This window comes from Bombina bombina, chromosome 3, assembly GCF_027579735.1.
Source record: "Bombina bombina isolate aBomBom1 chromosome 3, aBomBom1.pri, whole genome shotgun sequence".
NCBI classification, from domain to species: domain Eukaryota; kingdom Metazoa; phylum Chordata; class Amphibia; order Anura; family Bombinatoridae; genus Bombina; species Bombina bombina.
This window is the reverse complement of record NC_069501.1, coordinates 956,408,145-956,425,995: the sequence shown is the minus strand read 5'-3', so window position 1 is coordinate 956,425,995 and position 17,851 is coordinate 956,408,145. Positions and strand designations below refer to the sequence as shown.

Sequence of the window (17,851 nt, the reverse complement as noted above, 5' to 3'; positions counted from 1 at the left end):
CTCCACCCCCCAGTCATTCGACCGAAGGTTAGGAAGAAAAAGGAGAAGCCATAGGGTGCAGTGGTGACTGTAGTTTAAACTAAAAATCTACCTGACTAATAGCCAGGGCAGGCCTAGGACTGGATACACCACAAGAGAAAGTAATTTATCAGGTAAGCATAAATTCTGTTTTCTCTTGTAAGGTGTATCCAGTCCACGGGTTCATCCTTTACTTGTGGGATACCAATACCAAAGCTTTAGGACACGGATGAAAGGAGGGAACAAGACAGGTACCTTAAACGGAAGGCACCACTGCTTGTAAAACACCTCTCCCAAAAATAGCCTCCGAAGAAGCAAAAGTATCGAATTTGGAAAATTTGGAAAAAGTATGCAGCGAAGACCAAGTCGCTGCCTTACAAATCTGTTCAACAGAAGCCTCATTTTTAAAAGCCCATGTGGAAGCCACTGCTCTGGTAGAATGAGCAGTAATTGTTTCAGGAGGCTGCTGGCCAGCAGTCTCATAGGCCAGACGGATGATGCTTTTCAGCCAAAAGGAAAGAGGTAGCAGTCGCCTTCTGACCTCTTCTCTTACCAGAATAGATAAACAATGAAGTTGTTTGTAAATAGAACTTTAAAGCACGAACCACATCAAGATTGTGTAACAAACGTTCCTTCTTCGAAGAAGGATTAGGACACAGAGAAGGAACAATAATTTCCTGGTTAATATTCTTATTAGACACAACCTTAGGAAGAAAACCGGGTTTTGTACGCAAAACTACCTTATCTGCATGGAACACCAAGTAAGGTGAGTCACACTGTAAAGCAGATAACTCTGAAACTCTTCGAGCAGAAGAGATAGCTACCAAAAACAAAACTTTCCAAGATAAAAGCTTAATATCTATGGAATGTAAAGGTTCAAACGGAACCCCTTGCAGAACTGAAAGGACTAAATTCAGACTCCATGGCGGAGCCACAGGTCTATAAACAGGCTTGATTCTGACTAAAGCCTGAGTAAACGCTTGAACGTCTGGTACCTCCACCAGACGTTTGTGTAAAAGAATAGACAAAGCAGATATCTGTCCCTTTAAGGAACTAGCTGACAAGCCTTTCTCCAATCTATCTTGGAGAAAAGATAATATCCTGGGAATCCTAATCTTACTCCATGAGTAACCCTTGGATTCGCACCAATAAAGATATTTTCGCCAAATCTTATGGTAGATTTTCCTGGTGACAGGCTTTCTAGCCTGAATCAGGGTATCGATAACCGACTCAGAGAAACCACGCTTAGATAGAATTAGGCATTCAATCTCCAAGCAGTCAGACGCAGAGAAATTAGATTTGGATGTTTGAAAGGACCTTGAAGTAGAAGGTCCTGCCTCATTGGCAGAGTCCATGGTGGAACGGATGACATGTCCACTAGGTCTGCATACCAGGTCCTGCGTGGCCACGCAGGCGCTATTAGAATCACCGACGCCCTCTCCTGCTTGATTCTGGCAACCAGACGAGGAAGGAGAAGAAACGGTGGAAACACATAGGCCCGATTGAAGGACCAAGGCGCTGCTAGAGCATCTATCAACACCGCCTGGGGATCCCAGAACCTGGACCCATAAAGAGGAAGTTTGGCATTCTGACGGGACGCCATCAGATCCAATTCTTGAGTGTCCCATAGCCGAGTCAGCTGGGTAAATACCTCCGGGTGGAGTTCCCACTCCCCCGGATGAAAAGTCTGACGACTTAGAAAATCCGCCTCCCAGTTGTCTACTCCTGGGATGTGAATTGCTGAGAGGTGGCAAGAGTGATTCTCCACCCACCTGATTATTTTGGTTACTTCCATCATTGCTAGGGGACTCCTTGTTCCCCCTTGATGGTTGATGTAAGCTACAGTCGTGATGTTGTCCGACTGAAATCTGATGAATTTGTCCGCAGCTAGCTGCGGCCATGCCTGAAGAGCGTTGTATATCGCCCTCAGTTCCAGAATGTTTATCGGGAGAAGAGCTTCTTCCCGAGACCATAAGCCCTGAGCTTTCAGGGAGTCCCAGACTGCACCCCAGCCCAATAGACTGGCGTCGGTCGTTACGATGATCCACTCTGGTCTGCAGAAACACATTCCCTGAGACAGGTGATCCTGAGACAACCACCAGAGAAGAGAATCTCTGGTCTCCTGGTCCAACTGTATTTGAGGAGACAAATCTGCATAATCCCCATTCCACTGTTTGAGCATGCATAGATGCAGTGGTCTGAGGTGAATCCGTGCGAAAGGGACTATGTCCATTGCCGCTACCATTAGTCCGATTGTCTCCATGCACTGAGCTACACACGGCCGATGAATGGAATGAAGAGCTCGGCAAGTAGTTAAAAGTTTTAACTTTCTGACCTCCGTCAGAAATATCTTCATTTCTACCGAGTCTATTAGGGTTCCTAGGAATGGAACTCTTGTGAGGGGGGAGAGAGAACTCTTTTTGGTGTTCACCTTCCACCCGTGAGACCTCAGAAAGGCCAATACAATTTCCGTGTGAGACTTGGCTCTTTGGAAAGTCGACGCCTGAATTAAGATGTCGTCTAGATAAGGTGCCACTGCTATGCCCCGCGGTCTTAGAACCACCAGGAGGGACCCTAGCACCTTTGTGAAAATTCTGGGAGCAGTGGCCAACCCGAAAGGAAGAGCCACAAACTGATAATGCTTGTCCAGAAAGGCGAACCTGAGAAACTAGTGATGATCTTTGTGGATAGGAATGTGCAGATACGCATCCTGTAGATCCACGGTAGTCATATATTGACCCTCCTGGATCATTGTTAAGATTGTCCGAATGGTCTCCATCTTGAATGACGGGACCCCTGAGGAATTTGTTTAGAATTTTGAGATCCAGGATTGGTCTGAAAGTTCCTTCTTTTTTGGGAACCACAAACAGGTTTGAGTAAAACCCCAGCCCTTGTTCAACAATTGGAACTGGGTGGATCACTACCATTGTATGTAGGTCTTCTACACAGCGTAAGAACGCCTCTTTCTTTGTCTGGTCTGTAGACAAACGAGAAATGTGGAACCTTCCCCTTGGAGGGGAGTCCTTGAATTCTAGAAGATATCCCTGGGATACAATCTCTAAGGCCCAGGTAAACGTGTACGTCTCTTGCCCAGGCCTGAGCGAAGAGAGAGAGTCTGCCCCCCACTAGATCCGGTCCCGGATCGGGGGCTACCCCTTCATGCTGTCTTGGAGGCAGCTGCAGGCTTCTTGGCCTGTTTACCCTTGTTCCAGCCCTGGTAAGGTTTCCAGGCTGCCCTGGGTTGTGAAGTGTTACCCTCCTGCTTTGCAGCAGGGGAGGATGAAGCGAGACCGCTCCTGAAATTTCGAAAGGAACGAAAATTATTTTGTTTTTTGTCTTAAAGGACTTGTCCTGAGGGAGAGCATGGCCTTTTGCCCCAGTGATTTCTGAGATAATCTTTCAATTCAGGCCTAAAAAGTGTCTTTCCTTTGAAAGGGATGTTCAGTAGTTTGGATTTTGACGACACATCGGCCGACTAGGACTTCAGCCATAGCGCCCTGCGCGCCAGAATGGCGAAACCTGAATTATTTGCCGCTAACTTAGCTAGTTGGAAAGCAGCATCTATGATAAAAGAATTAGCCAGCTTAAGAGCCTTAATTCTGTCCATAATGTCCTCATATGAAGTCTCCGTCTGGAGCGCCTCTTCCAGCGCCTCGAACCAGAAAGCAGCTGCAGTAGTTACAGGAACAATGCACGCTATAGGTTGGAGAAGAAAACCTTGTTGAACAAAAATTTTCTTAAGTAAACCCTCTAATTTTTTATCCATAGGGTCTTTAAAAGCACAACTGTCCTCAATTGGTATGGTTGTGCGTTTAGCAAGTGATGAAACAGCCCCCTCCACCTAAGGGACCGTCTGCCACATCTGAACATTTTCTTAAAAACAGGGAGGGGGAACAAACGGAATACCTGGTCTATCCCACTCCCTAGTTACTATATCCGCAATCCTCTTAGGGACCGGGAACACATCAGTGTAAACAGGCACTTCTAGGTATTTGTCCATTTTACACAATTTCTCTGGAACCACCAAAGGGTCGCAGTCATCCAGAGTAACTAGTACCTCCCTGAGCAATAAGCGGAGGTGTTATAGTTTAAATTTAAATGCCAACGTATCTGAGTCTGTCTGAGGAGCAACCTTTCCCGAATCGGGAATTTCTCCCTCCGACGGCACATCCCTCGCCCCCATTTCAGAGCGTTGTGAGTGTATATCGGATACGGCTACTAAAGCGTCAGAATCAGTTCTTAAAAACAGAGCTATCACGCTTTGCAGGTAACATAGGCAGTTTAGATAAAAACACTGAGAGGGTATTATCCATAACTGCCGCCAAGTCTTGCAAGGTAAAAGAGTTACACACTAGAGGCGCTAGGCGTCGCTTGAGCGGGCGTAACTGGTTGTGACACTTGGGGAGAGGATAACGGGCTAACCTCATTAACTTCTGTCTGAGAATCATATTGGGCCACATTTTTAAGTGCAACAATATGTTCTTTAAAATGTATAGACATATCAGTACAAGTGGGACACATTCTGAGAGGGGGTTCCACCATGGCTTCTAAACACATTGAACAAGGATTTTCCTTAGTGTCAGACATGTTTAACAGACTAGTAGTAAGAAACAGGCTTAGAAAACACTTTAATCAAGTAAAAACACACGTTGCAAAAAAACGTTACTGTGCCTTTAAGAAATAAAAAAGGCACACAATTTTCCAAAACAGTGAAAAATGCAGCAAACTTTTCGAAATTTTCACAGTATGTACCTAAAGCATTGGTAAGATTGCACAACTAGCAAGAAAAACGATTAACCCCTTAATGCCCAAACCGGATCAATAGCAATCTAACAACCGGTTAAAACGACTTCAGCCCCTTGCCACAGCTCAGCTGTGGCCCTACCTGCCCTTAGGAACCAGATTTGTGGGGAAAAAGCTTCTTTATAGGCCCTCAAACTGCAGGCGCGAAATTAGGCCCCTCCCACCTTACTCCGGTGTTGTGAGGCCTAAAGAAACACTCCTAAGTGTTATATTAATAGCCATGTGGGTAGCAACCCCTGAAAGAAACCCAAAGGAACCTCAAAGTGTCTCAAAAAACGATATTTATTAGTAAAAACCGTTTGTCATAAAATAGTGTCAACCAGCCTAAATTAGCCCTGTTCTGTAAGCCTGTAATTCCATACTTAGTCTCTGAATAAAGCTTACCCTTCCCTCATGGGGATCTCATCAGTCCTTTTCTAGCATTATCACAGTCTTGTCTAGAAATAAATGACTGAACATACCTTAGTGCAGCCTAACCTGCAAACCGTTCCCCCCAACTGAAGTTTTCTGGTACTCCTCAGTCCTTTGTGGGAACAGCAGTGGATTTTAGTTACAACATGCTAAAATCATTTTCCTCCCTGCAGAAATCTTCATCTCTTTTCTGCTGGAGAGTAAATAGTACAAACCGGTACCATTTAAAATAAACTTTTGCTTGTAGAACAAAAACTACAAATTTAACACCACATTCACTTTACCCTTCCGAGAGGGACCCTATTGCTTAGAGCCAGCAAAGAGAATTACTGGGGGGTGGAGCTAGAGGGGGAGCTATATGGACAGCTCTGCTTTGTGCTCTTTGCCACTTCCTGTTAGGAAGGAGAATATCCCACAAGTAAAAGGATGAACCCGTGGACTGGATACACCTTACAAGAGAAAGTTAGCACTTACCTTTAAAATCTGCCCGACAGAAAGGCAGCTCAGCGGGTTTGCGAGGTCCTCTCCCTCACATAGCCCTGTGGAAAAAGGATAAAGCCTGAATAATCTTGCTTAGGCTATCAGTATTAGGGCAGCATAAATATATGGGAGGCGCAGTGAGAAAACATAATTTATGTAAGAACTTACCTGATAAATTCATTTCTTTCATATTAGCAAGAGTCCATGAGCTAGTGACGTATGGGATATACATTCCTACCAGGAGGGGCAAAGTTTCCCAAACCTCAAAATGCCTATAAATACACCCCTCACCACACCCACAAATCAGTTTAACGAATAGCCAAGAAGTGGGGTGATAAGAAAAAAGTGCGAAAGCATAAAAAATAAGGAATTGGAATAATTGTGCTTTATACAAAAAAATCATAACCACCACAAAAAAGGGTGGGCCTCATGGACTCTTGCTAATATGAAAGAAATGAATTTATCAGGTAAGTTCTTACATAAATTATGTTTTCTTTCATGTAATTAGCAAGAGTCCATGAGCTAGTGACGTATGGGATAATAAATACCCAAGATGTGGAACTTCAATGCAAGAGTCACTAGAGAGGGAGGGATAAAATAAAGACAGCCAATTCCGCTGAAAAAATAATCCACAACCCAAAATAAAGTTTTAATCTTATAATGAAAAAAACTGAAATTATAAGCAGAAGAATCAAACTGAAACCGCTGCCTGAAGTACTTTTCTACCAAAAACTGCTTCAGAAGAAGAAAACACATCAAAATGGTAGAATTTAGTAAAAGTATGCAAAGAAGACCAAGTGGCTGCTTTGCAAATCTGATCAACCGAAGCTTCATTCCTAAACGCCCAGGAAGTAGAAACTGACCTAGTAGAATGAGCTGTAATCCTTTGAGGCGGGGATTTACCCGACTCGACATAAGCATGATGAATCAAAGATTTTAACCAAGATGCCAAAGAAATGGCAGAGGCCTTCTGACCTTTCCTGGAACCGGAAAAGATAACAAATAGACTAGAAGTCTTTCGGAAACCTTTAGTAGCTTCAACATAATATTTCAAAGCTCTAACTACATCCAAAGAATGCAACGATCTTTCCTTAGAATTCTTAGGATTAGGACATAATGAAGGAACCACAATTTCTCTACTAATGTTGTTAGAGTTCACAACTTTAGGTAAAAATTTAAATGAAGTTCGCAACACCGCCTTATCCTGATGAAAAATCAGAAAAGGAGATTCACAAGAAAGAGCAGATAACTCTGAAACTCTTCTAGCAGAAGAGATGGCCAAAAGGAAGAGGACTTTCCAAGAAAGTAATTTAATGTCCAGAGAATGCATAGGTTCAAACAAAGGAGCTTGTAAAGCCCCCAGAACCAAATTCAAACTCCAAGGAGGAGAGATTGACTTAATGACAGGTTTGATACGAACCAAAGCCTGAACAAAACAATGAATATCAGGAAGATAAGCAATCTTTCTGTGAAACACAGAAAGAGCAGAAATTTGTCCTTTCAAAGAACTTGCAGACAAACCTTTATCCAGACCATCCTGAAGAAATTTTAAAATTCTAGGAATTCTAAAAGAATGCCAGGAAAAATGATGAGAAGAGCACCAAGAGATGTAAGTCTTCCAGACTCGATAATATATCTTCCTAGATACAGTTTTACGAGCCTGTAACATAGTATTAATTACGGAGTCAGAGAAACCTCTATGACTGAGAATCAAGCGTTCAATCTCCATACCTTCAAATTTAAGGATTTGAGATCCTGATGGAAAAAAGGACCTTGCGATAGGTCTGGTCTTAACGGAAGAGTCCATGGTTGACAAGTAGCCATCTGAACAAGATCTGCATACCAAAACCTGTGAGGCCATGCTGGAGCCACCAGCAGAACAAACTAACGCTCCTTTAGAATCTTGGAAATCACTCTTGGAAGAAGAACTAGAGGCGGAAAGATATAGGCAGGATGATACTTCCAAGGAAGAGACAATGCATCCACTGCTTCCGCCTGAGGATCCCTGGATCTGGACAGATACCTGGGAAGCTTCTTGTTTAGATGAGAAGCCATCAGATCTATTTCTGGAAGTCCCCAGAATTGAACAATCTGAAGAAATACTTCTGGGTGAAGAGACCATTCGCCCGGATGTAATGTTTGGCGACTGAGATAATCCGCTTCCCAATTGTCTATACCTGGGATGTGAACCGCAGAAATTAGACAGGAGCTGGATTCCGCCCATACAAGTATTCGAGATACTTCTTTCATAGCCAGAGGACTGCGAGTCCCTCCTTGATGATTGACATATGCCACGGTTGTGACATTGTCCGTCTGAAAACAAATGAATGACTCTCTCTTTAGAAGAGGCCACGACTGAAGAGCTCTGAAAATCGCACGGAGTTCCAAAATGTTGATTGGTAATCTCGCCTCCTGAGATTCCCAAACCCCCTGTGCTGTCAGAGACCCCCATACAGCTCCCCAACCTGTCAGACTTGCATCTGTTGAGATCACAGTCCAGGTTGGAGGAAAAAAAGAAGCCCCCTGAACTAAACGATGGTGGTCTGTCCACCACGTCAGAGAGTGTCGTACATTCGGTTTTAAAGATATTAATTGTGATATCTTTGTATAATCCCTGCACCACTGGTTCAGCATACAGAGCTGAAGAGGTCGCATGTGAAAACGAGCAAAGGGGATCGCGTCCGATGCAGCAGTCATAAGACCTAGAATTTCCATGCATAAGGCTACCGAAGGGAATGATTGAGACTGAAGGTTTCGACAAGCTGAAACCAATTTCAGACGTCTCTTGTCCGTTAACGACAGAGTCATGGACACTGAATCTATCTGGAAACCTAAAAAGGTTACCCTTGTCTGAGGAATCAACAAACTCTTTGGTAAATTGATCCTCCAACCATGTTCTTGAAGAAACAACACAAGTCGATTCGTATGAGATTCTGCTAAATGTGAAGACTGAGCAAGTACCAAGATATCGTCCAAATAAGGAAATACCACAATACCCTGTTCTCTGATTACAGATAGTAGGGCACCGAGAACCTTTGAAAAAATCCTTGGAGCTGTTGCTAGGCCAAACGGCAGAGCCACAAACTGGTAATGCTTGTCTAGAAAAGAGAATCTCAGAAACTGAAAGTGATCTGGATGAATCGGAATATGCAGATATGCATCCTGTAAATCTATTGTGGACATATAATGCCCTTGCAAAAGGCAGAATAGTCCTTATAGTTACCATTTTGAATGTTGGTATTTTTACATAACGATTCAATATCTTTAAATCCAGTACTGGTCTGAACGAATTCTCCTTCTTTGGTACAATGAATAGATTTGAGTAGAACCCCAGACCTTGTTCCAGAACTGGAACAGGCACAATTACTCCAGCCAACTCTAGATCTGAAACACATTTCAGAAACGCTTGAGCCTTCACTGGATTTATTGGAACGCGAGAAAGAAAAAATCTTCTTGCAGGAGGCCTTATCTTGAAACCTATTCTGTACCCTTGAGAAACAATGTTCTGAATCCAAAGACTGAATCGAATTGATCCAAATTTCTTTGAAAAATCGTAATCTGCCCCCTACCAGCTGCGCTGGAATGAGGGCCGCACCTTCATGTGGACTTGGGAGCTGACTTTGGCTTTCTAAAAGGCTTGGATTTATTCCAGACTGGAGATGGTTTCCAAACTGATACCGTTCCTGTTGGGGAAGGATCAGGCTTTTGTTCCTTATTGTGACGAAAGGAACGAAAACGATTAGCAGCCCTATATTTACCTTTGGATTTTTTATCCTGTGGTAAAAAAGTTCCTTTCCCCCCAGTAACAGTTGAAATAATAGAATCCAACTGTGAACCAAACAATTTATTACCTTGGAAAGAAAGGGAAAGCAAAGTTGACTTAGAAGACATATCAGCATTCCAAGTTTTAAGCCATAAAGCTCTTCTAGCTAAAATAGCTAAAGACATATACCTGACATCAACCCTAATGATGTCAAAGATGGCATCACAAATAAAGTTATTAGCATGTTGAAGAAGATTAACAATGCTATGAGTATTATGATCTGTTACTTGTTGTGCTAAAGCCTCCAACCAGAAAGTTGAAGCTGCAGCAACATCCGCCAAAGATATAGCAGGCCTAAGAAGATTACCTGAACATAAATAAGCTTTTCTTAGAAAGGATTCAATTTTCCTATCTAAAGGATCCTTAAAGGAAGTACTATCTGCCGTAGGAATAGTAGTACGTTTAGCAAGAGTAGAGATAGCCCCATCAACCTTAGGGATTTTGTCCCAAAACTCTAATCTGTCAGATGGCACAGGATATAATTTCTTAAACCTTTTAGAAGGAGTAAATGAATTACCCAGATTATTCCATTCCCTGGAAATTACTTCAGAAATAGCATCAGGGATGGGAAAAACCTCCGGAATAACTACAGGAGGTTTAAAAACCGTATTTAAACGTTTAGATTTAGTATCAAGAGGACCAGAATCCTCTATTTCTAAAGCAATTAAGACTTCTTTAAGTAAAGAATGAATAAATTCCATTTTAAATAAATATGAAGATTTATCAGTGTCAATCTCTGAAACAGAATCCTCTGAACCAGACAAATCATCATCAGAAACAGAATCAGAAAGATGTTGTTCATTTAAAAATTCATCTGGAAAATGAGAAGTTTTAAAAGACCTTTTACGTTTACTGGAAGGAGGAATAACAGACATAGCCTTCCTGATAGATTTAGAAACAAAATCTCTTATATTAACAGGAACACCCTGAGTATTAGATGTTGACTGAACAGCAACAGGTAATGGAACATTACTAAAGGAAATATTATCTGCATTAGCAAGTTTATCATGACATTCATCACAAACAACAGCCGGAGGGACAGTTACCACAAGTTTACAGCAAATACACTTAACTTTGGTAGATCCAGCATCAGGCAGCGATTTTCCAGAAGTAGCTTCTGATTCAGGGTCAATCTGAGACATCTTGCAATATGTAATAGAAAAAACAACATATAAAGCAAAATTTATCAAATTCCTTAAATGACAGTTTCAGGAATGGGAAAAAATGCCAATGAACAAGCTTCTAGCAACCAGAAGCAAATAAACAACAAGACTTAAATAATGTGGAGACGCCCATATTTTTTGGCGCCAAAAAAGACGCCCACATTATTTGGCGCCTAAATGCTTTGGCGCCAAAAATGACGCCATATCCGGTGACGCCGACATTTTTGGCGCGAAAAAACGTCAAAAACATGACGCAACTTCCGGCGACAAGTATGACGCCGGAAATGACAAAGAAAATTTTTGCGCCAAAAAAGTCTGCGCCAAGAATGACGCAATAAAATTAAGCATTTTCAGCCCCCGCGAGCCTAACAGCCCACAGGGAAAAAAGTCAATTTTTAAGGTAAGAAAAAAATGTTTTAATTCATATGCATTATCCCAATAATGAAACTGACTGTCTGAAAAAAGGAATATTGAACATCCTGAATCAAGGCAAATAAATGTTTAAACACATATTTAGAACTTTATAAAAAAAGTGCCCAACCATAGCTTAGAGTGTCACAAAAAATAAGGCTTACTTACCCCAGGACACTCATCTACATGTAGTAGAAAGCCAAACCAGTACTGAAACGAGAATCAGTAGAGGTAATGGTACATAAGAGTATATCGTCGATCTGAAAAGGGAGGTAAGAGATGAATCTCTACGACCGATAACAGAGAACCTATGAAATAGATCCCGTAGAAGGGACCATTGAATTCAAATAGGCAATACTCTCTTCACATCCCTCTGACATTCACTGCACACAGAGGAAAACCGGGCTCCAGCCCGCTGCGAAGCGCATATAAACGTAGAATCTAGCACAAACTTACTTCACCACCTCCACGGGAGGCAAAGTTTGTAAAACTGATTTGTGGGTGTGGTGAGGGGTGTATTTATAGGCATTTTGAGGTTTGGGAAACTTTGCCCCTCCTGGTAGGAATGTATATCCCATACGTCACTAGCTCATGGACTCTTGCTAATTACATGAAAGAAATATGTCCCACAAGTTCCTATTGCTCTAAAGCCACCAAAGCTCTACTGAAGAGACTGATATGGACTACGGCTACACCCTAGAACAAAGCAGCACAATCTTGCACTACTTTAAAAATAATAAACTCTTGATTGAAGAATCTAATCTAACACCTCATTTTACCTCTTCCTATAAATAACGTAGGCAAAGAGAATGACTGGAGTGGGAGGCAAGGGAGGAGCTATTTAACAGCTCTGCTGTGGTGCTATTTGCCGCCTCCTGCTGACCAGGAGGTGAATATCCCATTAGTAATTAAGATAATTCGTGGACTCATTGTGTCTTAAAAAAGAAAAGCAAGCATTGAAACTCGTAAACACTGATTGCTCAGGAGTTGTTAGCCAACAGCCTGGATGGTTTCGCAGAAAAACTTTCCCTTCATCTCCAGACTCTAAGTTACATCAATACTCACTGAGAGGTTTATAGGATTACTTAAAACTCCAGTCCTCTCTTGAAGGGAACATACCCATTACAGGACTATCCGAATCTTCTGACACTTCTCTGCCACCTCCTCTAGTGACGAAAGGCAAAGAATGACTGGGAGGATAGGGAAAGTTGGAGGGATATTTATGCCTTCGACTGAGGTGTCTTTGCCACCTCCTGGTGGCCAGGCATTGTATTTCCCAACAGTAAGGAATTAAGTCGTGGACTCTCCCTGCCTTATGGAAAGAAATTTATTTTCTGTCCCTTAAATTGCAGATAGCTCTGTTATAAAATAAAAGGTTTATTAAAGTATGTATATTGAAATATGACATATGGTGTGCAGAATATTTAAACTGGATGATAGCATAAAAAATAAATATAACAGAATCATGATAGTACAATAACTTGAGTAACAAAGTATACATTTTCACTTTCCAGACACTTAAAGTGAATGTAAATTTTCCCTTTTTTAGTAATCAATATTAATTCATAATCAGTGTATTAGTTAAAACGCCTTTTTTTTAAATAAAATTCTCAAAATATCACATATTTTAAATGTAAACTTATCTCCGTTTTCGATTATAACTCCTCCCATCCATTTCTTCCTGTATTTCTGCCGCATTACGTATAGAGCGGTCCCACCCGCTCTATTACGTATTTGAAAAGCTCGTTCACAATGTTTTGGGTTTTTTGCGCATGCGTTTAACATTCAGTGCCTAATATGCGCATGCGTTAGTAAATTATTAGGCAATCGCTATCGGAACTGCTATTGTAAATGCGCATGCGTACTGACTGCGTATCTTGTAAAAGCTTCTAAATCAATCATCAGCTGGTGAACGCATGCGCATAAAGAAATTGTGACGTCTACGAAAAGGGGCTGGACGCCATGGGGTATGAAAGATTATTAGTCGAATACAGTGTCAATCAACGTTAGAAATGCGGTCCAAAATGGCGGGCGGAGGAAGCGAGCAAGACGATTCACAGTAAATAAGTATATATATCGATAACATTGTACATTTGAAAACAACGATGAATTAAAGTTAACTTAATTTTGATTGCTAAACAAGATGAGATTGTGCAATAGCATTGACTTTACATCCGCTTTAACATTACAGAATACACAGAAATTAAAATAATGTAGTTGATCTCATCTGTCACCATCCCAAGACTAGTCCAGCCCTGAAAAGCCAGGCAATCCCTCATGTCTTGTTATTCTGTAACTGATAAGAGCAGGTGTTTTCCTGGTATTTATTACAGCAAGCTTCCTTTTGACCAGGAGAGAATTGAATTACAAGACAGGGCTGTCCTTTTCGGATGGGGCCTGGCTGAAATGTTACAAAAAAATGTATCCATGTGCATCACAAGTGAGCTAAATATACAGAGCTGAAATAACTTCAGAGAGTAAGTTCATGAAGTACAGCAGTCATACTAGTGATACTTTTGTGGTATATAAAATAAATTTTTTTTTTTTTTTTTATTAGCTAGGATTTCTGAAAATGATTCTTGAGAATTTTTGGGGTGGTATAGCATGCCATTTTAAAGCTAAAATTGATCTACCGTTTGTTTATTTGTAACATGCCATCCAAGTATTCGGTTCATATAAATCATAACATGTAAGACACAGAACAGAGTGGAAGACCAAACAATCACTAAAACATAGTATAAGCCTATGTTGTATTCAGTTTATGCAGACAGGTACCCTGTACTAGTTAGTTAACCGTGATTGGAATTACTTAAGTATTAAGTGATCCTTTTTTTACACTTTAACCCAAGTTTAATGATGATTTTTTAAACCACCAAAACACTTTTTTGCTTGCTTATCAAGTTAAAAGATTGAGCATAGAAAAGGGGTTATTAAATACAGTGATTGCACCCATTTACTCCTCAGTTGTCATACAGGACAATTAAGAGATGTGATTAACCCATTTGGTAAAAGGCAGCTACACCAAGTTTATCTTATCTGAACATACACCCTACCCTTGCACAACAGTGGCGTTTCTCAATTCCAGCCCTAACAGGCAATATTTAAGTATCTCCCTTCTAATGCTGTTCATTAGCTCAATCATAACCGTCTCATCTGACCTGTCCTTAAGTCAGGCTAAATCTGGCCTATTGGGGGCCCTTCAGAACAGGAATTGAGAGAAATAATGGGCTGCCACATTCTCACCACCACCTCATGTTTACATCCACTAGAGCAGGGCTCGACAAACCCAGGAGCCTGGGAGCCACTGGCTCCTAGAATTTTACCCCTGGCTCCTAACTTTTTGGGTTATTCTCCATATATCTATATACAAATCCAACTGTCTGGCTCCTAAAAATATGCCTGGCTCCTAAATATTCTTACTGGCTCCTAATTTTTGAACATATTCGTCAAGCACTGCACTAGAGGTACCTATCTACAACACACCATACATGTTGGTTACTACTGTAAGATACTTTAACATACATACCTTCAAAACGTCAGTGGGATTAGCAATACAAGAAGAAACCACTCCAGAAAGAACACCACAAAACACATTAAGAACCAATGTTTCATCTACAATAGAAAGAAAATGAATTGCTTTCACATATATAGAGCATTATCACTGCTGACCAACGAGAACAATAGCAAAATACAGAATGAAAATGATGCATCTGGCAGCACTAGTGAAAAAAAAAAAAAACTGCCCAACACAAAATGATCTCCAGTCCTTTCGGAAAAGTTAGGACCCACCTTCTGGCCTATCCACAAACAACCTCTTCATGCTCTGATAAGTGCCAATTTTAATGGTGCCGTATGATGCCTGTCGGAGCATTGCAGGCGCAATCCTAAACAGAAAAATAAGTTTTAATATAAAGAATCAATAATGAACTATATATACTGATTACACACCAACCCATGATCTTCATTCTTACAAAGCAGATATGAGGACATTGCCCTTATTAATTGGTTTTACATCAAATTCCTGTTTAAAACCACTAATAGGGCTTGCATGCAAGTGTTTTCACCTTAAGGTTCAAGGGAAATAATTTACAGTTTAGCTTTAGAAAACCTTGAGAATTAGTATTTTTCCGTTAGAAATAAAGGGCATTGTGAATTGATTAGTTAAAATCTGTATTTCATAGGTTTCTAAACACACACAACTTAAATTCCAGACTCTTAAGAGGGACATTGTACTGTTAATTTGTATCCCCTTTAGCAGGTAGAGTGTAATTTTTTCTATTATCTATTTTAATATGCTAAATTATAAAATAAAGGTAAAGCAGTTGTTGGAAAACACATCTGTTTTTGCCTGTTGAAACAGCCACCTATACTGAAAATATGAATTTTTTTTATTTATTTTTTTATTACATAGCATACAATGTAAACAGGTGATAACATCGTAAATTAACCTCCCATGGTGTGGTGGTAAATAGATTTTTTATTTTTTTTTAATCTAAAATAGCATCCAATTGATTAACATACGCTAGGATTTAGCATCACTAAAAATTAAGTGTAAGTGATCAAATATGTTAAAAAAAAAAAAAAAAAAAAATACTTCATGCTGCCTGGAGCAGTGTGATCCACCCCCACTTATCAGTGTTTAGACATAGGCATTGTATTTCAACTGAGTTCACAGCTTCTAGGCATGCTCCAGAAGATAATTGGTATGCATTTTTGCATTCTACCAAAGCAACAATAGATATAGATACAGCCATAAAAGGAATTGTGTGAGGGGAGTTAGAGCTTTACAATTCGGAAACTTAAAAGAAAGGGTTAATGGCAAGGCACTGCAGTATAAATTTGCAGGTAAAGTAATTAAAGTACATATTATATTTTGTCTCTATCCCAACTTGTTTTATGTCCCTTTAAGTCTGAAAAATAAATTACTTTCAATTCAGTGGATTGAAAGTATGCATGGCAGACTTCACAAGACTAACTTTACCACATCTGCCCCTAATTGGCCTTATAGAAAATCAAATGAAATGCAAAGCAATAAAGCTTTTGCTAAATACAAAAATAAAAAAATAAAAAAACACACACACCACACTGGCTAGTTTGTTCAATAATCTAAAACAAAATAAGTTGTGGTGGGTGGAGTTTAGCTATTGAAAAACAATTGCAGCAAACATTGTTAAAAAAAAAAAGTAATAAAGATAAGTGACCAGGTAATGAACACAGCATGAGGAGAGCAGGCAGGTAAGAAGTACACTCCCGTCGCTGAAAAAAAGTCTACCCTTCCTTGCTATTGCCTGTCAAGTTCTGCAGTGTGTGGATCACCCCACAAGATGCTACATTAATGCTAGGGTGGACCATGACCCTACAAGCTACTTTTTTCCCTGTCTTATCTCAGGTATTCTGGCTATCAGGCAAACACCGATATTATTCGCAAATTGGACAACATGTCCATTTTTGGAGTATAACGTGAGTAGTCATATGCATAGTATGTGCTACATGTGCTATGAAATTATAATAATGTATACCAGATTTTTTGGGCCGGCTTCTAAATTTTCAACATGTGTCGAGCACTGGTTTAGAGAACTAAATATAATGCATTAAAAAAAGGATGAACAAAGTTCAATAAATGATATAGCTACTGTTCAATGCAATTGACTTACCCAGAGTAGAGTGCTTTCACCCCCTCCTCTTTCCATATTCTTGCAAGTGCATGAAGCATTCCTCGGTAGCGTATTTCCTTGTATTTTGCATCATTTGCTTGACCCTGCACCTGAAGGCGTGTTTTGGTCAAGTCTATAGGGAAAGTGCCTGAAAATATTAAATAAAAATGTAATCTGATACTGAAGGGGAAACCACAAAAGATGGATAGGGAAAACATAATTTATGCTTACCTGATAAATTTATTTCTCTTGTGGTGTATCCAGTCCACGGATCATCCATTACTTGTGGGATATTCTCCTTCCCAACAGGAAGTTGCAAGAGGACACCCACAGCAGAGCTGTCCATATAGCTCCTCCCCTAACTGCCATATCCAGTCATTCGACCGAAGACAAGCAAGAGAAAGGAGAAACCATAGGGTGCAGTGGTGACTGTAGTTTAAAGTTAAATACCTGCCTTAAAATGACAGGGCGGGCCGTGGACTGGATACACCACAAGAGAAATAAATTTATCAGGTAAGCATAAATTATGTTTTCTCTTGTAAGGTGTATCCAGTCCACGGGTTCATCCTTTACTTGTGGGATACCAATACCAAAGCTAAAGTACACGGATGAAGGGAGGGACAAGGCAGGTACTTAAATGGAAGGTACCACTGCCTGTAAGACCTTTCTCCCAAAAATAGCCTCCGAAGAAGCAAAAGTATCAAATTTATAGAATTTTGAAAAGGTATGAAGCGAAGACCAAGTCGCCGCCTTGCAAATCTGTTCAACAGAAGCCTCATTTTTAAAGGCCCATGTGGAAGCAACAGCTCTAGTAGAATGAGCTGTAATCCTTTCAGGAGGCTGCAGGCCAGCAGTCTCATAAGCTAAGCGTATTATACTCCTTAGCCAAAAAGAAAGAAGTTGCCGAAGCCTATTGGCCTCTCCTCTGTCCAGAGTAGACTACAAACAAAGCAGATGTTTGACGAAAATCTTTAGTAGCTTGTAAATACTTTAAAGCACGAACCACGTCAAGATTGTGTAATAGACGTTCCTTCTTCGAAGAAGGATTAGGACACAACGGAACCACAATCTCCTGATTGATATTCTTA

At 40.6% G+C, this 17,851-nt stretch overlaps 1 protein-coding gene across 2 annotated transcripts in view; it reads right to left on the bottom strand.

Moving 5' to 3' along the window:
* The window catches only part of SLC25A30 (solute carrier family 25 member 30), a 265,044-nt gene that overhangs the window by 122,038 nt on the left and 125,155 nt on the right, over window positions 1-17,851 (bottom strand). For both annotated transcript variants that reach the window (XM_053707997.1, XM_053707998.1), the window contains exons 3-5: window positions 16,764-16,911; window positions 14,899-14,993; window positions 14,636-14,721 (exon numbers count right to left, since the gene is read on the bottom strand). In XM_053707997.1, coding sequence (XP_053563972.1) covers window positions 14,636-14,721; window positions 14,899-14,993; window positions 16,764-16,911 — 329 coding nt within the window. The remainder of the gene's footprint in view (window positions 1-14,635; window positions 14,722-14,898; window positions 14,994-16,763; window positions 16,912-17,851) is intronic.